Consider the following 23,804-nt stretch of genomic DNA (forward strand, 5'->3'; position numbering starts at 1 on the left):
AAGTTATTTGTTGTTTAACAACTATTGTCAGTGTCAAGGAAGAAGTTTCATTCTCAAGCCTTAATCGAATTTCAGCTGTTCCCAAGACAAACCAAGGGTTTATTTCTTGCTGCTGATGCTGTGTTCTGTGTTAAAGGGATAGTTTGTGTTATTGGAAGTGGTTGTATGAGGTAGACGCCCAGAGTATTGAGTATTTTCACTGTTTCCTGTTGCCTTCAGACATCTATGCTTTCCAAAGTGACCAAACTTCATTGACAAAATAATTTTACCTTGCAGGACCTGGTGCTTGTTGGTCTGTCGCTGCCTACATCAGTTTGTGTTACTTTGGTTTAAACATGGACTTTCTGTTTCTGGTCACTTCCCGTCAGAAAACAAAACAAAACACATCTTATATAGCATACATGTGCTGGCCGCTGTCTACTGCAGAATTAGTAGCTCATACAACCCAAATTCAAATAACTCCAGCTAACTAACCCTTTAATCTGCCTCTTTTTATGTGCAAACAGCAAAGACAACTGGTGCATCTGTCTCAGAACAAGTATTAAAGATGAGAAATGAAATGTTTCTCTGATTCTTCAGCGTTGCTTACAGGAGAAGAACAAAGCAGAATGCTGTTTCAGGGATTGTGGAAGCATGTTTGACACTCAGTGCTGCCCCTGAATCGACGTCTAATTATCCTGCTTTGCCCTCCTGCATTCCCAGCAGGTTTCTGTCAGATCTTTGCTGTTCGAGCCAGGCTCGGGGGTTAATTGAAATGAGCACATAAACTTGACATTACACGATGAGTTTCAGACCGCCGCTCTGCAGAGCCTGAGAAAAGTGCTTTGTCCAGCTGCTCTCCACGAGAGTCTCTGGACGGTCTTCATGTGGGCGGGGGTCCGTTGACGTATCTCAGCGTCAGGTGGAAGCCGCGAGGCATCCGGCCGCTGCGGTGACACGGCGGCTCCAGGGCGACCCAGATCAGACAGGCCAGGAGAACCAGAGCTGCAGCCAGGAGGAGGTAGAGGAGGGCTGGGGAGAGCAGGGAGGAAGGAGTCCTGCTGCTGGAGGTCACCCTGTAGAGGAAGAAGAGGAGGAGGTGTCAGTGAACTCCAAACTCTGGAAGTGCTAAGGCGATCCAGCTCGTCAGTTAGGAGCCAGTAAATCTACATTTGGGCAACTGAATGTCGAGTCAGCACCTTGAACCGGTTGTTGTGTTCCTCCAACCGATCCTGAGCAATGTTTGCCTGCTGAAAGAGGTCCCAGTGTGCATGAATGAACCACTTTGAATCGGTACTGACCACTGCAGACCCGGAGCACCCAACAAGAGCTGCAGGTCTGGAGACTTTCCTGCTTCTACCTCATCAACTCTGAGGACAAAGCTGAATATATCCAAACACTGACAGGTGTCAAGATGATCCTTATTCACTTAGTCTGTGTTCGTAGTGTTAAAGCTCTCTAAATGGAGCGAACGTCCAATGGCAAACTTTAAAGTAACATTTGCATGAGCTGAAAACTTTAATAAGGAATGCAGCAGAGCATCGACAGACAACCTCTGATTCATCTCAGACGTTTTTTAAACCACTTATAGCCGAGACACACTGCAAATCCTCTCTGACTTTTACATTCATTTTAAAAAGTAATATCCCTGCATGGTGATTCGCCTTGCAAAGCTCAGGCACTTTGAGTTGTTTTGCTGTTTGCAGTTGGAAAATAACCCTTTTATTATGTTTTTTTCCCTTTGTATTTTATAGTATTTCTAATGCCGTGTTGGGTTGATGTGACCTGACAATCACAGCTTTGAATCAGAAATAGAAAATAAGTGGAAGCTGTGGAGGGGAACACTTTGTTTTCAGCAGGTGGTGACCACCGAAGAGCAACACCGGCTTTCAGTTTACCTGGAAAACATTTTCAAATTCAAGTTTTGGCTTTAATGTTCCCAATCTGGCTGATTCTTGTAGACTTCTAGACCATTTTGAGCCTATATACATGAATAAATATATCCAGGACTATCTATCTATCCTCAGTTTAAGTCCTTGCAGCATAGAGAAACACCATTAAGTCCTTAATTAAAATAAAAATGTTAATCCTTTATTTTATGGGCCTGTAATTTCAAAATAACTCTCAGCATTCTGGAAATAATTATGTAATTTGGTTACAGGGAAACTAGAGACAGTTGCTGTTGACTTTTGGAGGTAATCTCCTTACAAATGACTCCTCCAACACTTGCAGAAAATGTAATTAAAGAGCGAACTCGATGAATTAACCATGAGAAATGTAAATAATTTAAACATTTGAGGAACTCCTCTTGTCTGGAGGTTGAAGGAGGTGAATGAGTGTTCAGGGATAAAATCCTGATCTCTGCAAACAAACTGTACTTTGTTCTTTTAAGTGACTTTAATTTTAAAACTAAAGACTCATGTTCATTTCTTACTGCTTGATACCGTCTGAGTGATTCTACGGTCATCTATGACCAAACCCGGCAAGAAAACCTCCTCAGTAGGCTGCTGTGTTCACTGTTAGACTGGACACTGCCGGTTCAGAGGTTCTGTCGCTGTGTTCACTGTTAGACTGGACACTGCTGGTTCAGAGGTTCAGTCACTGTGTTCACTGTTAGACTGGACACTGCTGGTTCTGACGTTGTGTTTGGTCCCGGGTCCAGACATAAAGACCACAGTTCTGCTCATGTCTGTGGTTTCTGTGTTTCTCACCTCTGTTCAGAGAGAAGATACTCAGCTTCTTCCCAGCAGGACTGCTCCTCTTCATCCTGCAGAACAGAGCTTCTGTTAATCCACGCTGGTTTCTTTAAACTTTTAGAAAATATCTTCCTACACAGTCACAAAGTTCATTCGAGACTTCCTCTTATTGCGACTGCTGCTTATTTAAGGTGACAACAAGCCTCTGAAGGAAACACCATCAACTCACCTGAAGGTTTGATCGATACTGGTGCTTCATCCAATCAGACAAGGGTTTTACGTCATGTGATGGTGCAGGGGAGGGGGCAGGAAAAGGCTGTTGTGTGTTGTCATGGCGACGTTGGCTGTTGGATGTATCCATGTAGCTTCCTTCCAGGTGAAGCTGAAACACAGGGCGGAGATAAATATGAAGAGGAGGTTTACAGGTCTGGTGGTCAGCAGCTTCTATGGACATAACGGCAGAGGAGGAGAGAGCGAAGAGGACGCTGGCGACAAGGAGAGCCACCAACATCTTGTTTGTGTGGTTTCTTCTGAATCCGCCTTGTAACAATCTCTTTAAAGTCTCCATATGTAGCACCACATCCACACATGCACTGTGTGGAAGCAGCCACGTGCACGAACACGAGTAGTCTGATGCGTCTGCAAAGGTTCGACTTTAATCTTGAAACGTCAAGTTTGTTCTCGACTTCTGGAAATGAAAAACCAAAAAGAAAAAGAAACCTTCCTTCTCTGATTCATGCTGTTTTCACTAAGACTCTGCAGTCCGAACATAACCAAGAGGGTTAAAGGTAAAAATGTTAATGTAGAAGAGGTGGTGTCCATCTTAATACAAAGCTCGATGATCACACACATTAAATAAGAGTTCCAATATTGTTTTGAGATGAGCGTCAGTCAATCTGCACTTATCCTGGAAGTCTACATCTGTTACTGCAGGGACCTGATTTTTTCTGGAGCATGTGGCTCAAATGAAACATTCCTCATTTAAAACCTGACGGAGCAGCCTGTGAAGGGCAGAGTGAGTCAGGACGGAGCTTCACGTTCAACAGACTCAGTGTTTGTGCACAAAAACATCGATTACACTCTCAGCTGGGTCTCTAATGAACCTCCTCGTTTAAAAGTGCCGACACTCCTACGTCCACACACACGTTCAAACAAACTCACATATTGCAAATGAGTGCGTAGAAAATCGCTCTGATTACACACGCATCTGATTTGACCCTGAAAAACTCATCTACAGACTTCAGACGGAGGAAAAACAGAGATGAAGGGAAGGAGAGGAGGAAGTCTGCATGTTTCTCTCTGTTTTTATGGCGACAGTTAAAGTGCAGCCCAGACTCGATGCATAAATCAAGACTTTATGGATTCATTCGGCGGCCCGAGGAGCGGCGGACGAGACGGAGGAAGAGGAGAATAAATAGAATCTCTCGCCGGTAATGAGAGAGGGGCGAGAAAATGAAGTCTGATGGAGGAGAGAAAAACGTGAAGGTGGAGGAGAGAAAACAGAGGACGGTTACTCAGGAATCCATCTTAAAAAAAATAAACGCTGATGATTATCAATGTTGATGGAGCTTCTGCTGAGAGGAGACATCACTCTGTACGAGGACGAGGACGAGGACCGACCTTGTGGGGACACCAACCTGTTTCTATACCTACACCTCCCATCCGGGGACAAAAGTCTGGATGTAAAACGTGTTGCTAAATGAAACTACGTCACGTATGTTGGCAGATAAACTGGTTTGAAGTCAGTAGTTACTGCAGAGTCAAATTAATTGGAATGTTTCATTGATATGACAGATTTGATCATCCGTGTACCATAACAAAGTTGGTCCATGCAAGGTCAGATGTTTACTTTATGTGTGTGAGAGAGTCAAGAGTTCACACACACACACACACACACACACACACACACACACACACAGATGATGTTCATGTGATGCCATGTGCTGAATGTTAATGTTGAACTCTCTCTGCAGGAAAACAAGCTCAGCAAAATGAATCCTGCAAAACAAAATGTCTGGTTATATTTTATATTTTTGTTATTGTCAACAAATCTCATGCAGAGAGCAGCGACGTGCTTCCTGCTCCAGCCGAAGATGTAAAAATACCTCAAAATATAGTTTCAGTTTTTTAAAAAGGAAGACATGGTTCATGTGTTGGGGGACTATTTTCAGCCGTGGATTCATCCACAGTCTCGTGAGTCTTCATGGCAGCAGGATGTTAAAAACTACAAAGTGTTTGTTCACGGTAACCAAGGAGCAACTTGAAACCACAGAAGAAGATGCATCAGGTCTGAATACACAAACCTGTTAGAAGATGCAGTCACTGTTACCTCACCTTTAAAACATGCAGCATTATTAATATATCATTTTTCACTCTGGAGCAAAGGTTGGGTGGTTTTCTTGTGACCTGATGTGTCCGAGATCTGGAACAAATATTTTGGATGTTGCTGTGTGCGGCGTTTTAAATCAGGGCAGAAGAAGCCCTGCAGCTGTTAAATTATGGGTCACCCTAAAGTCTAAAATCAGATTTTATTGAGTGGATTTTCTCCACGTGCACTGACGTCTCACCTTTACCTGCCCGTCTGTCTGCACCGCTTTGGAACAGGAAGTCCCCCTCTCTAGAGGGGCGGGGCTCTGGACTCCGAGCCACGCCCTCACACGCCCGCCGTCGAAGCTGACTGGCTCGCTGTCTTCTCTGTCAGGAGTCGAGGTCGTCCATTGGTCTCCATTCAGCCGAGTCCCTCCCCCCTTCGTCTCTGCTGGTGAGAAGACTGCGGGGTGGGCGTGGTCGAACCATCCCGACAGTCTCTGCACAGGAAACAGAAAACCACATTTTACTCATACCATCAGTGTCATTTCATATGTGCTGCCAAAACCTGCAGCATTCACGGATGTTTCATTATGTGAGCTCAGAGATCTGCCACTGTGTGGCCTATAGAGTAAATGCATCAGAAACGTCCAGTTTACGCCTCCACACACATGAAATGTGAGTAAAATTAAAGCTGCAAGCAGCGATGGTCGGGCACATGTGCGCACGTCGAAATGTGCATGACATCGGTCTGAATAACCACGAAACGTTTCAGACAGCTCTGAGAAGGTGCCTCCTGCCGATTTCTTCTTTGAATGATTTTTATGGATCGCCACGCCCACACCGTTTCCTCAAAATTCATAATTTTGATAACTTTTACTCAGGAAGTCTCTGTGAACACACCTACCAAGTCTGAAGTGAATTGGATGAAATCCCTAAGAGGAGTTCGTTCAAATGCGACCCCTGGAAATGACCCAAAAACACGAAAAGTCCAACTTTGGCAAAAATTGGACGCCGTACGCTTCACTATATCCCGGGGCACCAAGAGACTTTTTTGTGCGTCTGGGTATGTTACATACTCCCACCAAATTTCGTACACGTGGATGAAACTGTGGCGAGGGGCACCTCTAAAAACACACATCTAGGTGGCGCTGTCGAGCCATATGTGTACGTCCATGTGCGAGACCCCCAAAATACATAATTTTACACCCAACTTCGGGGGGGTAGGCAAATTTCGTGAGTTTTCGAGGGGATATGGGCCATCGAAAATGCGATTTACTTTTAAACGTTGTTAAACGCCCCAGCGTGCCGTGCTCGGGCTCTAAAAACTGAATCGTGAGACTTTCAAAATGTTTTTAAATTGAATGGATCAAAAAAAAAAAGTTCAAAACAAAATTGTATCCAGTTTTTCACAAGCTGACAGGAAACAGTCTTTTTGGGTCAGCGTGCGTCACATGACAGACAACGTTACCGTCACTACACGCTTTGACCGCGTCGTCTTCCTGAAGCTTGATCCAGCGAATCACAACTGCAATTTGTCCTAATTAAGAAGCGAGTCTGATGAAGCATGTACAAATATACAGTGCTCTCTTTTACACTTGCAGAGAAACATTTTGTTTGTTTGAATACTGAGAAGTTAACAAGCCATGCAGGGTGATTTCAAGTCCAGACTTCATGCAGATAAGGACACAGTGATAGAGAAGTGCACATGTGTAGTTAATGATAATCTGCTGTATGTTGAAATAAACGACACTGACAGAAACACAAAAAAGGAAAGTCCTCTGAGCTGCTCAGGATTCAGGCGGCGTACGAGCACCCGGAGACGAGGTCACGCGCTCGCAGATTTAATGAAGTACGAATACATCGAGTCCTCAGGGCAGACAGCGCCGAGCCGGGCCGAGCCGAGCCGAGCTGAGCCTAGCCGAGCCTGCAGGGAGGGCGTGCTGACATCACGCCTTTACCGGTCCGATAATAAACAAGTGGCACACACACTTTGTGTGTTTGTGGGGATGCTGCAGCTGTGATTAGTGTCTCCTGTTGAGTTCACCCACAGTGCACACACTAACACCGAGAGGAGAGGACACTGCAGTCACTTCACGTCCGTCCTCGTCTTCTTAACGCTCCCGTTTCTCCACTCCAGCGCCCCGCCAAAATAAAGCTAAAAAAAGAAACTCGACAACACGTACAGGTGCCACATCCTGCTGCAGGTGTCATCAATAAATCAGCAGAAGAAGAAGAAGAAGAAGAAGAAGAGGTGAAGTGTTGGAACCGGCTCATAAAGCCCACACACACACACACACACACACACACACACACGGTGATGGAGGACATTTTTAAATAGCTGCTGCTATCTGCTATCTCACACACACACACACACACACACACACACACACACACACAGATAAAGACCGGCAGAAAAAGCCTCCGGGCCGTGAAGCATCTGGGTCAGAGCAGAACAACAGAACAGATTCAGGTCTGATCTGCTGGAGTAAAATGAAAGTCCTCGTACGTGTGGAGTGTGATGATGATGATGGTGATGATGATGATGATGATGATGATGATGATGATGATGATGATGCGATATGTTATTATTCTCTCTCTCTTTGTTTGTCCTGTACATGTAACATCTATTGCACGTCTGTCTGATTTGATTTGATTTATTATGACATTGTGGAGGAGGAAAACTTTTATTTTGAAGGATGCAGGTTCCCAGAAAGTGACTGCACGTCGTTAAATACTGTAAAACTTTAAAACACTGAGATGATTTAAGAAGCCGCGGACACTTTGATTGACAGGTAGGTGTTGATCAATGATCCCACAAATGTTTGTTGATGATTGTTAACGATGATTTCATGTGAACTCACCTGATCTGCTTCCTGGCTGATGTCAGACTGAGAGCCGAGCGAGCTCAGGTAGCTCCGCCTCTTCAGACCGTCCCTGTGACACAGACCTGCACACACACACACACACACACACACACACACATCATCTTTAATGTTGATCTGGAGGTAGAGATGAACGGGGGCCGGGTGTGTTTGTTTCTTATGTGGAGGAATAAAACAGTCAGCCGACTCAGCAGAATTCAAAAACAGCGAGTGGAGACTCTGAGAGCCGGGCGGTGTTAACTACCTGTGCTGGCACTGAAATACGACGAGTCGGCGTCGTCGCGGGAAACAGAACGCCCGATATCGACTGAGGGGTCCCACTCCAGCCCCAGGTGCTCATGGGTAGGCGAGGACGGAGAGGGAGGAGGGAGGCGAACAGGTGAGGGCAGGTCTGGAGGTGAGGAAGGATGGATGATGTCACACGTTCATGATAAATCTAACATCTGTGATTACAAGTTTAACATGTTGGTTTACCGTCAGCATGGTCGGACACTGCAGGGACGTCCAGGTTGGCTTTATCAAGCGCTCCTTCGTCCTCTAACAGACTCTCTGACGGACAGCCGGAGTCTGTGGCCTGAGACAAGATCCAGTCGTCCTCAAACACCTGAGAGACGAGGACGAGGAACCAGGTGATCGAGGTGCACGGACATGCGGTGTGTGTTGTTGTGGTTAATGTGTGTGTGTGTGTGTGTGTGTGTACCAGTCTCATGCTCAGCAGCCGGGTGTGTGTCCGTGCGATGTTGTTGTAGACGAGGCTGCAGTGGCGCAGCAGCTCCAGCAGGCGGCTCTCCACGTGCTGCGCGTCGCTCGGTTGGCTGCGTTGGATCAACTCCTCGCCGCGACGCAACAGTGCGTTCACACGGCCCGAGTTCACGCACACACACTGCTGGAAAGACTGCACACACACACACACACATATATATAAATGTAAACACACACAGGAAGTCTTCTCAGCTTCGTCCTCTGACACTCACCTGGAGACGTCTCAGCTTTTCGCAGGTGTTTCCTGTCAGGTGATCCACCTCAGTCAGACGGACGTCCAGGTCAGCCAACCAGAGAGCGAGCTCCTCCCTCTCCGCCTCAAACCCCTCCCACTCTGAGACAAACAGCTGAGAGACAAAGGTGTGTCGGGTTTAGTGCCATCTAGTGGCGTAGCTGCTGCATTGCCACCCCCTCGCCTCGCTCTAGTTTGGACCTCTGACCTTCAGTCGTCCAGTGATGGTTTCCAGTTTGCCGTTCACGTCGTCCCATCGTTGCCCGCACTCCCTCGCCGACGCCAGCAGCCGAGCCTTCATGGCGCCCTGAAACAGCCGAGTCAGCATCCGGTTCCTCCGGGTCAGACTGTCCAACTGGACGAGGCGAGATCCGGCCTCGCACCGCAACCTCTGAACCGACAAATACAGACGAACGAACAACTTTCAGCACAGACTACACAAAGTCAGTCTTCAGGGGACTTCGTTACCCATAAATCCTTTCAAAGAGAGTCAGAGTGTTTAACATCCGTTTAAAAACCTCGCTGACAGAATAAAGTTTCAGTTATGAGCCCAAAATGTTTCATTTGCCTGTTTTTCACCAATAAAGAATGTTTTTATGTCGTCAGTGACCTTTGTGTTTGATCCCACGTCGCTTTGACGCCAATTCAAGGCTGAGTCCTAAAATACCAAAAAAATACCAAAAAAAAATACCAAAAAAAAAAAATACCATACGGGTTTGAACCTATTTCTGCTTTCTGCAGCGTCCGGCAGCCCTCCGCAACACATACGCAGAGCTTCTATTGTTCACGGACGCCGGAGCACGGAGCATAAATTCAGCACAGAGCAGACCGTGCGGGGAAGGAAATCAGCTACAAAATACAAAATAAAACCCAGTTGATTTTCAAAATAAAATACTCCATGTTCACCGCGGATCGAGCTTCATTACAAGAACACGTCATAATGGGCGGGGCCGACCTGAAGTCAACAGGTGAGAGGTTTTCAGGTGTAATCATTGATGACACCTCACATCCTTTTTATAAGGACACCAGAAAAAAGATGCGGCGTGGAATGACATCGCAGGAGTCAAAGAGACTACAGCCGGAAATATCACGCGATTATACGTGAATTCATGAGATCTCGAATTCACGCATAATCATGTGATATTTATCATGTGATATTGCCGTCTTTAGTCTCTATTGCTGGCAAACGGATTATGTGTGAGTCCGGAGCAGAACCGCTCCTGAGCCGTTCCGCATGCAGGGTATTTTCGGGGTAAGAGATGCTTTGGGGGTTTCGGGGCCTTGCTCAAGGGCACCGTGGCAGTGCACACCAGGAGGTGCCACACTTTACTAAAATAAACAATTCATGAATTGACTCATTTGGAGCTTCACTCGACAGTGGAGGCTCTTCGAACCCGATTCAAGACTTTGGTTCTTGCCTCAGGCCCGTCTTCCATCCGGGACCCGGTCAAACTAAAGTCCAACCAACTGGCTACTCACTGCGAGGGTGGCTGAGACACTCATACGCTTGGATGATACCAAGATGTTTGAAAGCTTATTTGAAGTCCCATCAGATAAATAAATGTAATGTAGCATTCAGTTATGTTGACTGATGAATTTCTGCATCGCGGAGCCGACGTTCTCGTTATTAAAACGTTTCCAGCAGAGCGCGAAGCTTCTTTGAAGAAATCTGGATCATTCGTCTCAAATAAAGATTTTGTGCTTGTTGCAACTTTAATTTGGACAAACGAGTCGAATCTGCAGCTTCAGAGGCGACAGACGCCGGCTCAAACTTTGTGATTTAAGACGACACATAAATACTTACGGCCTGTTCAGCTTTACGGCTGCTGCTGAGTGATATTTATGCTCTACCTGGATCAGGTCTTTAACCTGCACCTGAACTTCAGCCCGGCTTTGATCTAACCCTGGTTTTTCTTCCCGTGAGCGCCTCACACGTGCAACTTTACAGCCAGGCACATAAAACACATTCTGACGATGATATAGAGACAGAGCAGACTTAATGACAGCAGATAAATCAGGTGTGTTTCATTTCTCCGCACCTCGAACTTCCTCTGCTCTTCCTTGGCAGCAACATAGGTAACATGGGCGGGGTTAGAGGAGCTGACGGCCTGCTCAGCCAATCGCAGCCAGGTATCCAGGTGGGCGTGTTCTTTCATGAACTCGTGCCAGAGGAGCCACCTCCTCTCCAACCTGGAGACACAGACAACAGAAGCTCACGTGGAGGTTCAGCAAACGTCTGGTTGCAGTTCTGCTGTTCTCAGCCGTAGGACGCTATGAGCCGAACCCGGCAAGGAAACCAGCTCAGTATCAAACACCAAGTTCTCATGACACACTCACTGTCCACATCCCTGCAGGTCTCCGTCCTGGCTCCAGCTGCCGTCCACTTCATCCACGTCCAGCTGCGTCGGAGACGAAGTGGAAAGAAAAAGATCCAGAGACAGCTCCATGTCCGTCACTTCCTCCACAGGTGCTACATCACTTCCTTCAGAGGTGGAGACGGCATCACCATGGTGATCTGAAGGAGGCGGCTCAGGTGAGAATCCAGGCATCCTGACATCACGTGACCTTCACCTGTTGAGGAAGGTGGAGAGGATGATTTAGATGTTTTTAGAAATAAACCTACAGACTGTCTAAAACCTGGACGTAGTCTCCGAGACGTCCCCGCAGACTGTCTAAAACCTGGACGTAGTCTCTGTGACGTCCCCGCAGACTGTCTAAAACCTGGACGACAGTCTGCCAGGCTGATGTGAGGTAGAATCAGACTCTCTGTACTGTATCCTGCAGTGATTTCACGGCTCACTGAAGCTCAAAGTCCGAGTTTAATGAACTCCGAGCGTCACGTCTTCTCCGACAGATGCTCTGTTCAGTTCTGATTATATAAAATCATATTGTCGTTAATGTGTGAGCAAACACCACCTTTCCTTACCTACATCCTTCACTTCACCTCACTCTTTTTCTTCCTTTCTCAGATCAAAAACTCAACACTGTGTGTGTGTGTGTGTGTGTGTGTGTGTGTGTGTGTGTGCGTGCGTGTGTCGCCTGAGATCTTCCAGCCTCCCAGACTCATAAATCAAGCGCATCCTCTCGCCTCACAGGAGGCTGATCAGGCCAAGGCCTCATCCTCCAAACTCCCACCTGGGGACTGTGTGTGTGTGTGTGTGTGTGTGTGTGTGTGTGTGTGTGTGTGTGTGTGTGTGTGTGTGTGTGTGTGTGTGTGTGTGTGTGTGTGTGTGTGTGTGTGTGTGGCATATTAGCAGAGTTATGAGGTCGAGGCTTTCAGCCCTGGACCACAGAGAGGCCACACAGATCGTACTCACTGTCTGCCTGAGACTCTTCAGTCTGTATCACGTCAGCTGAACATGAACTTTTTACTGCTGCTAACAGAACCGAGCTCAGCAGCCAGACCGGACCAGGTCGGAGCACAGCCTCTGAGTCCAACAGGGAATAACGTTACAGTACCGAGGTGATTTACAGACTTTATGAGGAAAACACTGATAAGTAGCAGCCCCGTGATGCCAGGAGCCAAACCCGGCAAGATATTCAGTTAGACTGGACTCTGCCGGTTCAGAGGTTCTGTTGCTGTGTTCACTGTTAGACTGGACACTGCCGGTTCAGAGGTTCTGTCGCTGTGTTCACTGTTAGACTGGACACTGCCGGTTCAGAGGTTCTGTTCGTGTCCGGGTTTGGGGATACGAGGAACAACAGACGTAAACAGGTTCAGCTCCAGACCAGATGAAGATGTTCACAGCCTCAGTCTCCATGGACCAAACATTAATGTGAACATCTGTTGAACATGTGGACACACACACACACACACACACACACACACACACACACTGCTGTTTCCCCTGATGAACTGAAAGTGTGAATGGAGCTTCATTATGCAGATTTAAAGAGAGCGAGCATCTTTATCTGTTGATGAGTCACCAGCTGCCTGCAGCTCGGGGCTGAACACACTGTACACACACACACACACACACACACACACACACACACACGATCAAAGAGGACTCTCAGGAATCTTTACGCTAAGCTACGCTAACTGGCTGCAGATATGAGGATGGACTCACAGACGGTCCAGTACTCGCTGCTGGTCTGTAGGTTGTGCTCGGTCGTGTTCCCTGGAGGCTAGACCTCATAGTGTGACAAACACTGACTGTTGGCTGCTGTAAACACTGATCAACATCTGCAACACGTCCTCATCTATGTGATGGACGCGTGGCGTCTCGCCAGCATCACTGATCATCGTTCACCACTCGGTGACACCGGGCTGGAGGCTTTGCGTCCACCATCTGCTGTCACCTGAACCGAACGCTCAGCTGGCTCTGCTCTGCTCTGGGTTTGATCCAGTCAGGTGGTTCTGATAAGAACAGCGAGTGACGTCACACTGTTGGGACTCCACCGGCTGTTCGTCCCACCAGGCGTCAAAGTCACGGAGGTCGATGACTGATCTGATGTGAGGACGCACACACACACACACACACACACACACACACACACACACACACACACACACACACACACAGGAAGCTGTCGGGTAAATCATATTGGATGATGAAGCGTCGATCATCGCAGCCAATCAGAGCTCGCTGCCAACTCGTTTGTCCAATGCGGTCAGACTGCCTCGCTCAGCTGGTGACATCATGAGTGACGACGTCAGTCATGTCAGGTATCAGACTCGCTGTCCGTCTGTCTGATGGAGTGTTTGGATAAAGGTGTGTGTGTGTGTGTGTGTGTGTGCGTGTGTGTGTGTGTGTGTGTGTGAGCCTGACAAACAGTTGAAGGTGCCAGCTGTGAAATGGTTGTAATTCAGAGTTAACAGTTTCTGTAACAGGAGTCTGTTTGTGTTCTCGAGCGTCCTTTAAGACTCGACGAGGTTCTCTGATATTTATCAGAGTTTCATTCACCTCTGTTTGTTTCCATCCAAGACGCTCTATAATATAACTCTGACATCAGATCAACACTTCCTTCATCCAGGGTCAAGTTGTGGTGGCAGCAGGTTTAGCAGGGCAGAAAAATCAGCTCCTAAGTCCTTTCCTCAACACTTTTCCTTCACCTCAATGGAAAACATCACGAGGTCAAGGACAGACGTGAAGGAGAGGTGATGAGGACAGATGTGAAGGAGAGGTGATGAGGACAGATGTGAAGGAGAGGTGATGAGGACAGATGTGAAGGAGAGGAGATGAGGAGTTAGGAGTCGACTGCTTTCACTCTACGTCATGAAGCGACGGTGAATGTTGTTGACGTGATCTGTGGTAAAACTACAAAGTCCAGAAGATGGACTACAAAACGCTCCTCTGAGATCCTTCCTGGATCCTCCCCGCGCTCTGACCGTGCTCAAACAAGCTCTTATCATGACGGACACGTGAACACAAAACTGACTGTTCTATCGCACCCTAAATGTCCTGAGCTCCTCCTGGAGGATCCTCAAGTGTCCCCAGGCTAGATGAGCTATGTGGTTCCTCCAGCAGGTTCTGGGTCTGCCCTGGGGTCTCCTCGAGATGGACAGTTGCCCCAAGACATCTCCAAAGGAAGACACCCAGGAGGACCTTAATCAGATGCCTGAACCACTCTAACTCCTTTCAGCTCCGGCCACCCGGCGGAGGAAGCTCATTTCAGATCCGCGACCTCCTTCTTTTGGTACCCAGAGCTCATGACCATCGGTGAGGGTATCCATGGAGTCCGTCCCCGTCTCACTGCTTCCACAGGAAACAAACTGATGAAGTAAACAGAACTCTGCTTCCTGGTTCATGAGGACTTGGGCAGATGTTTGTGTTGGATAACGACATTTCTCTACGTTACATAACGTTTTACGTCTCCGTCGCTGTTCGGCCTGCAGGAAACCAGAAGCAGCCTGACAGACCAGCATGAGGGAGCGAGAGGAGGCAGCTCATCGTCACTATTAAGACTCATCCCTGCTGAGATGATGAGGATTTCACCTCCTCTGCTGTACAAAAGAAATGACTTCATGTTATTAAGATTAAGAAAATGGCTTTTCTTAGCCCTGCTGGAGGTGAAGACTCTGAAGACTCAGCGCAGACTTAAATAAGATTTAAATAATATCCGTGCCCTGAGACTGAAACCTGAGACTAGCAGTTAAATGACAGAAGGACGAGGGCCAGCTTGGTTTATGTGCAGCTTTATTAGCATGGTGGTCGGAGGTGGATTTATGCCATCACTGCAGGTGTGCAGTATAAACTGGACGATCATCAGCTGTGAAGGTGACAGAGGTGAAAGGAGGCAGAGCTATCACAGCGTAACGCTGTTCCCACAGAGAGGACGCAGATTACTGTGCTTTCTTTAGTTTCTGTCATATAATGTTACATATTATCCATATTGAACAATTCCAACATGTCAAATAATGAGGTACACGTATGTGACATCTCAGCTTACAGCCCAAGGCTAACAAAGCACAGGGACGCGCCCACGATCCTGTTCAGGCCAGTTATTCGACCGCTCCGCTCAGGACTTGAACCTTAAACACCAACACCGCCGGTGCTTTGAGCTCCCAGTCCGGGTCAGCTGACAGGACGACTGAGTTAGCTATAAAATATTTTCTTCCAATCCGATTTCACCAAAATCACTGAGTAAAGTTAGAAAGTTGTGTTTTTTGGACAGTGATCAGAACAGACAGTGTGTAGTGTTTTTCCAGCCTGATCATCGTCTCATCTGTGGTCTGACAAACTGTAAATTCATCACAGTCACTGCCCCATGTCGCTATTGTCCGAGCTAAGTGAAGCTGGCATCCAATCAAGCCCAGCGGTGAATACCAAACACGGGACACGATCAGAGGGAAGAGGGCCAAAAGCTTTTTAACATTTCTACGTAACGTTTCAGGAATCAGTAAACGGTCAGTCAAGGTGACACTGTAACCCGGTGTGACCTTCATGTTCAGAAAGTCCGACCATGTGCACAGAGAAGCTCTGTAGGTCAGTGAGTGCACTTTGCTGGAAATGCTGGAACGAAGCGCTGAAATGCATCACTCCCTGAAGCTTCGTCTGCGAGCAAAAAAAGAGATGAATGGCTCCTATTAGAGCGCGAGGGAAAGTGATATTCAGCCGAGGAGGTGATGAAGGTGAGAGGAAGTTAAGACTATTAGAACCAAGACTGATTAAAAAAACGTCTGTGTCCTGAGACAAAGTTAATCATCCCTCCTGCTGCTCAGCTCTGAACACGCACACCTGAAACCTGAAATCTGAGTCTCGTGTTCGCCTGACCACGTTCAGCATCTTTTCTGTTGTATGACACTTCATCATCTCGTCCTCTCATGGGGCTGGGACATGATAAAACCACAGGGAGGACGGTGTGGAGCAGTGCCCGGAAACACCAAACCAGCTTTACAAATACATCAGAAAGATGCCGGTTCAGAGGTTCTGTTACTGTGTTCACTGTTAGACTGGACAGTGCTGGTTCAGAGGTTCTGTCGCTGTGTTCACTGTTAGACTGGACACTGCTGGTTCAGAGGTTCTGTTCGGTTACTTGAAGGTAGACACTGACACTAGCGTGAGCTGCAACGGTGTAACGCAGAGGTCTTCAACCATGTTAATAAATAAAAAAAGTTAAATTAAGTAAACATAAAAGTTATTACAGGCCAGGCCTAAAATGTGAAACAGATGTGGGGGTCCCTGTTCTGTTAGTCTCGTCCAAGAGGTCCTTGGGCTGAAAAGGTTGAAGACTCCTGGTGTAACGCACAATCAGTATCTGTGATATAGGTTGAGAATATTTAAACATTTATGCATCTAAAAACTGTTTTTAACACCTCTACTGTGTACTCTGAGTGTGGTGCAGGTGCAGCGTACCATCAGAAAACAAAGGTTTGTTTGAGTCGGTTCATTCTGACAGTTGCACACGTACAAATATCAACTTCATATTTCTCCCTAACCTCGACTCCTCTATCTTTGTCCCTTTCCCCATCTCCTCCTCCCCTCAGCCCCCAGAGTGAGTCCATTGTCTCATCTGGACAAAAGGAGGTTGGCAGGAAACAAACAGCCTTTCTGTCCTCCTCCACCTCCTCCTCCTCCTCAGAGAGGGAGAGGTGAAAGATACCCGATCTCAACTATCTAATTACGTGTAGAAGTTGGGTGGAAACGGAGGAAATGGAAAAGGAGACGATGAGAATATCTGGAGGGTGGATGGTTTGCAAATCTTCCCTAAAATAACTGACAGAAAGAAAATGGAGTCACGGAGCCACAGGGGGGAAGAGACACAATACTTATGATATGGATCATAGCAGTCAGAGACATTCGAGATTTTTCTGGTTGTTCAACAAATCCCATGAAAAGACCAAAACCAACAATGCATTAGCTCATCTCAGCTCCAAGCCCACTGGTTCCTACTGAAGACAGGAAATAGAGTTTGGGACTATTTATGTTTCCTGCCAGTCTAACAGTGAACACAGCGACAGAACCTCTGAACCGGCAGTGTCCGGTCTAACAGTGAACACAGACACTTTGTGCGGTCTCAGTGTATCAGCAGTCTGATTTGCCTAAACGTCACGTGAAACATGAAACAAGTTTAAAGTTTTGAATATGTGAGCGTCCCTCGTTAAACGTTAAAGTGTGAGAGGAGGTGAACACAGTCTGGACGTGGATCAAAGTATTTCACATTAACGGTAACGTGAGCCGTGTGAGTCCAGCACAAATCCTCCTTTCTGTGTGTGGAACAGTAGAAAGCTGAGAAACGGGAGCTGCTTCCTCCTCCAGAATAAACACAGAGCCTTTCAGGACACTTCGTGTCTCTAATGTAGATTTAAGTCAGAACTGGACGTACGCAAACTTCAGACAATGCTGCTGTGGCTAACAGCTGCAGCTTTGTTCACATCAGTCTCTAAAGTCTGCTCCACGTACTGTGCGGTACTGTACTGTCTAACCGGACCTCCAGGTTCTGTTAGCTCTGTTACAGTCATTACAGGGGGCGCTGACTCATGGCTACATGCTCAGTGTAGCAAGAATACAGCTGCTGGTAGACAGAGCTAACTGAGCTAACAGAGCTAAGTAAGCTAACAGAGCTAAGTGAGCTAAGTAAGCTAACTGAGCTAAGTGGGCTAACTGAGCTAACAGAGTTAACAGAGCTAACTGGGCTAACAGAGCTAACAGAGCTAACAGAGCTAAGTGAGCTAACGGAGCTAACTAGGCTAACAGAGCTAACTGGGCTAACTGAGCTAACAGAGCTAACAGAGATAACTGGGCTAACAAAGCTAACTGAACTAACAGAGTTAAGTGAGTTAAGTGAGCTAGCTGAGCTAACAGAGCTAAGTGAGCTAACTGACCTAACAGAGCTAACAGAGCTAACAGAGTTAAGTGACCTAACAGAGCTAACTGGGCTAACTGAGCTAACAGAGCTAAGTGGGCTAAGGGAGCTGACTTAGCTAACAGAGCTAACTGAGCTAACAGAGCTAACTGGGCTAACAAAGCTAACTGAGCTAACAGAGCTAAGTGAGCTAAGTGAGCTAACTGACCTAACAGAGCTAACAGAGCTAACAGAGCTAACTGTGCTAGCCAAAGTAACCAAACTAACTGAGGTAACAGAGTTGCCTGAACTAACTGAGCTAATTTAAAGACTTGGTGAGACATTTAAAGACATGACATCTGTTGACTGAAAATGCTGATTGCTGCCATCGTGAGCGCAGACTTAATAATTAACTAATTCAGCCTGATTATCTCGCTCCTCCACTCTCGTCTTCAACGCCGGATTTAAAAGACGCCACGTGCGTCGTTTTCTTTGCAGATTTTCCCTCCGAATCACGACGTTAACGCGTGGCGGCGCAGAGACCGCCAGACGCCGATCGTCTCATTTGTTTGCAGTCGTTACGGTCCATCCTTAAAAATTAATGAGGCGGTGATGTGTTGATTTTCAAAAACACCTTTAATGGAGCACGTAGAGCGACTGTGCGGGGAATAAACAGTCTTCATCACTTTATAAATCACAGTAATTAGATTTGCCCTGGGGGTGTGCAACAGGCCGATGAGTTGTTAACTTGCAGAATTTATTTGACATTTGAACCCAGCCGTGTCACGGTAAAGACTCTCTGAGGTGTTGAGACCTTAAACTCCCAGTCACAGACTTCCTGCTCGACTTTGGGAATCATTTGAACATCAAGTTATTCAGCGTTGAAACAGTGATTTCTAAAGAACATCAGACTGATAGGACTTCGACTTCAGAGCTCGGCGATTATGTCAAACTGGGTTTCAGGCTCAACGGGACTTTGAAATTTGTGAAAGGTGTCAGAGGAGCCTCTTTACTCAACAGATCTTAATCTCATGACCCAAATACGCTGACGCTTCTCCGGAGATTTGAATGTTAAACTAACTAAGCTGGAAGTGGCATCACGAGGCGGCAGAGAGCGGCGAATTATACAGACTGAAAGGAGGACGGGTTGGAGTCTGGGATCAGCGGAGAGGATGGGAGCAGAGCTGTGATGACGCATTTCAGACTCTGATGAAGGAAATGATGTTTGTCTTTGTCTTCATCTCATTCCCACGATGAACCCTTTAGGTTTTAGTGAGCACATTGACCTTCATCTAGTGCCACCTCTACATCTTTACATCCAACTCCACTGATCACGAGGCTCAAAGGTTGCTGTAGCTGCTGTTAGCTCATAGAAGCAAAGCTCATCAGAACAAATACTCGAGTACAGCTGAGCATAGTTACACAGTGGGATTACTCTCTGACACGTCTTTAAGTTTGTCACAAATACCTGAAACTGATACGACGTCACTCACTGACGTTTTTCCACTGCTCGGTACAAGGTGCTGTTTACCTTGATGACACGTTGGAGGTAAAATACCTGAAGATTCCTGTAAACACGAGGACATGACAGGACAGAAGTCCAGTCGACTCTCCAATGGGAACTCTGACAAGGTCCAATCATGACCCCTTTCCTGACGGTCTCCAGTTCTGCTTGGCTCAAGCTGGATCTGCGGACGAGCTCTGTGTAGATAACACCAGCTAACAAAAACCAGGTTGGCCCAGTTTGACCCCTTTAACAGTAGAAACCAGGCCTGGCCCGGGTAAGAGGAACAGGATAGCCCTGTTTACTGACTTCTATTCGACCTTGTTGGACTGTATACTCAGAATAGACACCTCTCTAGGTTAGTACTGTTTAGCCCTGTTTGGCCCGTCCAGTCAGCCTGCTGTGCCATGTTCACGCCGACATTAGTGCTCACCAGTAGGAGGCGCCAAATTTAAAACCAAAATATAAACCACTGACAATTTAGCACAGTCAGATTATCCAAACACAAAGTCACAGATTGAAGTCTTGGCCTTGACATCTATTATCAGGATAACTGCTGGCTACACCAGGAGCACCAAAACACTGGCTGCTGTCGAGAAGCACACATGACAGTAAACCCGCCAGAGGAACCCAGACTGGCCCTGCTCGGCCTCCTTTGGCCCCCTTTGGCGCTGCAGTGGAAGCAGGTTAACAGTGTTTGTGTGCTGCAGGTAACAGCAGCCATAAAGCTGAAAGAAGCAGGCTGTTTAGTGGTGTAATAACATTATGTGTTGTTATGGCCGTCAGAGGGGACATTAGCCTGCAGATGTTAGCCAGCAAAGAGTCACCATGAGGGGAGGGTGGAGGGTGGACGGAGGGAGGGTGGAGGCGGCGAGAGCCTCGGGACATAATGAAGGTAATCTGAGTCATAATGAAGCTCAGCAGCCTCAGCAACACCAATAAAAACACATGAACGCCTTTAAAACACTCGGACCAACTCTGCTCCTTCATCGCTCGGCATCCTCTTCCTCCTCCATCGAGTCATCATTTATCAAGCCGATCAGTCTCAGAGCTCGTTAATACAGCGGCTGTCAAAGGGTTCATTGATTGGACAGCAGGTTTTATAGATGTTCTCACCAAAACTGAAGACTCAGACATCCTGAAGTGTTTGAAAGGTGTCAGATTAGAATATGAACTATAGCAGAAACAATTAGAGACACTGCGTAAGTCTGCAGCTGCAAACCTTCACAACAAAGAAAATATGACTGTCGTCACGTTCTCAGTGATCGAGATCCAACATTCAGGTGGGAACGGGGTCAGAGCGCTCGGCTCTCAGGTGACAGCAAACATCCAGCACAGCTCAGGTCGCTGTAGTGAAACTGTAGCCACAGTTATATGAGACGTGACAGTGTAACCCTCCACCCAGAGTCCATACGGGACGTGACCTGTGCACAAAACACAGTGGGGTCTCTGGAGCGGATGAAGCCGGAGCCATGAGAGTCAGACTAAACTGCAAGACCCCCCTCAAGAAAGACCAACCAGTCCACCTGTACAGAGTCCTAACCTGCCTCAAATCCAAGATATCAAGTTTATTATGGGGCAAAACATGAACTGGCTCACAGACAACTGGTGACAGGTTGTAACAATACCAGACTTCGATACAATAGTACTAGTAGTAGCAGTAGTAGCTCAGTCCGTCAGGACTTGGCTTGGGAACCAGTGGGTGGTTCGAGTCCACATGGACCACTAACTGCTCCCAGCTCCACATTTGCATGTGTATAAACCTCTGTGGTCGTATTTGAAGTCTAACCTGCTCACTGCTGATACTGAAGATGTCTCTGAACACATGTTGAGGATCCCGTGTTTACCTGGAGGTTACAATAACTAGAGGCACACAGGAAATGCACCGCTATCAGAATAAAAGTACGGATTGGGTTTGAACACTGTTGGGAAACTTTGAGATAATGCAAGAACAAAATATATAACATAGATCTACTGTTTATCGCCCAGCTCCTGTTCTAGCATGACATCAGCTCCACTCCTCGTTAGTGTACACCTGTGGTACAAACACTAACAGTCCGGGCAGCGCAGACAGAGACGTCATTCCTGAACAATACCATGAACAAACATGGTGTTTGTTTGTGAACGCACCCAGAGGAGGCGTGGCAGAGGATCAGTCTGCTGTCAGACTAAAACATGTCTGAGTGTTGATCTGCTGTCGCTGGGTGGAGGGACGTTTCACCACCGCCACACATTCCTGCACCAGCAGCTGGTGTCAGAGTGACAGGAGGCAGCTGATGATGTTTGGTCCGACTCAAAGATGATCAATTACCAAATACACATCCATTCATCAGGAATCAAAGGCCCCGTTCACACCTGGTTATTTTCATGTGTACGGGGTGATCTGATCACCTGCAGGACCACGAGCCACTTATCACATGTGACTTCTGATTTACATATATGCAAATAACAAACAAACACATCGGTGCAAGCTGCAGAGACCAAACAGCACCGGGACGAACTTCAGGTTTAACATCTGATGAATTTACAAAAAGATCCAAATCATTCAGAATTTAAACTTTATTTTAAGACTGACAGATTTTCTGATGAAGTCTGATGATTCCCTGCAACCAACAAGTCGACTCCGATCATTACTGTTTACTGCGTTTGGAAAAATTCAACCATCAAGAAAATGTTTAAATGTCCAACAGCTGACAGACACAAACATGTAGAGCCTGGTACAGAGGAAGGTGGACATTTGGACATTTGGACATGGGGACTTATGGAGACTGACTCAGGTGGACGTTAGAGGAACTGCAGCATCAGAGGTCACCACATGTTTTAGACACACCGTCACCATGGCAACGGGAGAGAGGTGGAGACGCATGCGCACACACACACGCACGCACAGCACGCACAACAACACCTTTATAAACTCCTGAGGGCAGAGAGGACACTGGATACACACACACACACACACACACACACACACACACACACACAAACAGAAACTTTACGGAAAGTTTCGGTAACAAACAACAACTCAAACAAACCGGAGATAAGGTGCAAAAGACGTGAGCGTGACGTCATCACCGTCTCTGTGATGATCATTAACTCACCTGCTGCTGGATGACGTCATTTCAGGAAACGGGACGAAGGAAAACACGTCCAAAGAAAATCCACTTCCGGTGTCTCAGGTGAGGTTTTACCTGTGATGAGCGAGCTGACTAATGTTCAGTGTGCAGCGGAGAGAAAACGAGCCAGCGACTGGAAGAGCAGCACGAAACCTACCTGCAGCAGGTAGTTTACAAGCCACGCCCCCGCGGAACCTGCGCCTGCGCGCGCATACACACACACACCTGCAGCTGCTCACCTGTCTCAGCGTTCCTCCTCCTCCGGTGTGTCCTGGATCGCCTCAAACAAACACTCCGATAACTTTTATTTTGTTAGATCACTCCGCACAGGTGTGCAAAGGTGTGCTCGTGAAGGACAGGTAGAGGTGGATTTCAGAACGGGACGCGGCCCTGCTGGCCCCTCCTTGGCAGTCATCAAACCATAAACACATAAAAAGTTCACATGAGAGTCATAAACATCCAAATATTCTGTTTCATGCCTTTCAAAATAAAGTTACGGACAATAAAATACTACCAAAATAAAACAAGATGATAAAGAGTGAAAGTTAAACTAGGAACATTAATAAAATGTCTATATATCTCTACGTTTCCATCATAAAGTCTGTAAATCACCTCGGTGTAACGTTATTACATGAACCGTTCAGCAATCACAAACACATACAGGCCAATAAATATTTATAAATGTGTTGATACGGTGAAAGAAAAGTTGAATAACGTAAATATAAAAGTTATTTTAGGCCATTCTGAAAATGTGACGCATGTAAGAAGATTAAAACTGGATAAAAATAGAGATGCCAAATATAAAAACACAAAACCAACATAAGTGACATGTGTCAGCAAACCCTTTAGAGATTCGACTCTGGTGGGACTCGAACCCACAACCTTTGAATCACTTCTTCAGGTGTTTAACTAGAAGTCCAACGCGCTATCCATTGCGCCACAGAGCCTCACAGACAGAGAGACAGACAGACCCGTCTCTGTTGGTAAATGGACCTGGAGCGTTCATTTCAACTCGTACCAGCGCAGGACGAGTCTCTAAGACTCTCTAAGACTGGGAGACTCATCATGACTCTACATGTGAGCTGTGAAACCATGTCA

The 23,804-nt window shown here is 46.8% G+C and overlaps 1 protein-coding gene and 1 non-coding gene across 4 annotated transcripts; both read right to left on the reverse strand.

Annotated features, from left to right (window-relative positions):
* Positions 1–226: 226 nt before the first annotated feature.
* LOC113745993 (nesprin-2) lies at positions 227–23,045 on the reverse strand. 3 transcript variants are annotated; one of them, XM_027280024.1, is made up of 13 exons: positions 22,946–23,045; positions 11,199–11,432; positions 10,901–11,051; positions 9,070–9,252; positions 8,842–8,976; positions 8,568–8,762; positions 8,342–8,471; positions 8,112–8,258; positions 7,847–7,932; positions 5,243–5,482; positions 2,905–3,057; positions 2,691–2,746; positions 227–1,055 (listed from the first exon to the last, which is right to left on the reverse strand). In XM_027280024.1, the coding sequence occupies exons 2-13, from the start codon at positions 11,408–11,410 to the stop codon at positions 863–865; spliced, it is 1,881 nt and encodes a 626-aa protein (XP_027135825.1). In that variant the 5' UTR covers positions 11,411–11,432; positions 22,946–23,045; the 3' UTR covers positions 227–862. The 3 variants fall into 3 exon arrangements, with proteins under 3 accessions (XP_027135825.1, XP_027135826.1, XP_027135823.1); XM_027280025.1 differs by lacking the exon at positions 22,946–23,045 and adding an exon at positions 22,692–22,916 and having other exon boundaries at positions 5,249–5,482; XM_027280022.1 differs by lacking the exon at positions 22,946–23,045 and adding an exon at positions 22,692–22,915.
* A 515-nt stretch (positions 23,046–23,560) lies between these two features.
* trnar-ucu (transfer RNA arginine (anticodon UCU)) lies at positions 23,561–23,653 on the reverse strand. Its single transcript has 2 exons — positions 23,617–23,653; positions 23,561–23,596 (listed from the first exon to the last, which is right to left on the reverse strand). It is a non-coding gene; the product is annotated as a tRNA-Arg (tRNA).
* Positions 23,654–23,804: the final 151 nt, after the last annotated feature.

Source organism: Larimichthys crocea, chromosome VII (genome assembly GCF_000972845.2).
Source record: "Larimichthys crocea isolate SSNF chromosome VII, L_crocea_2.0, whole genome shotgun sequence".
NCBI lineage: Eukaryota > Metazoa > Chordata > Actinopteri > Sciaenidae > Larimichthys > Larimichthys crocea.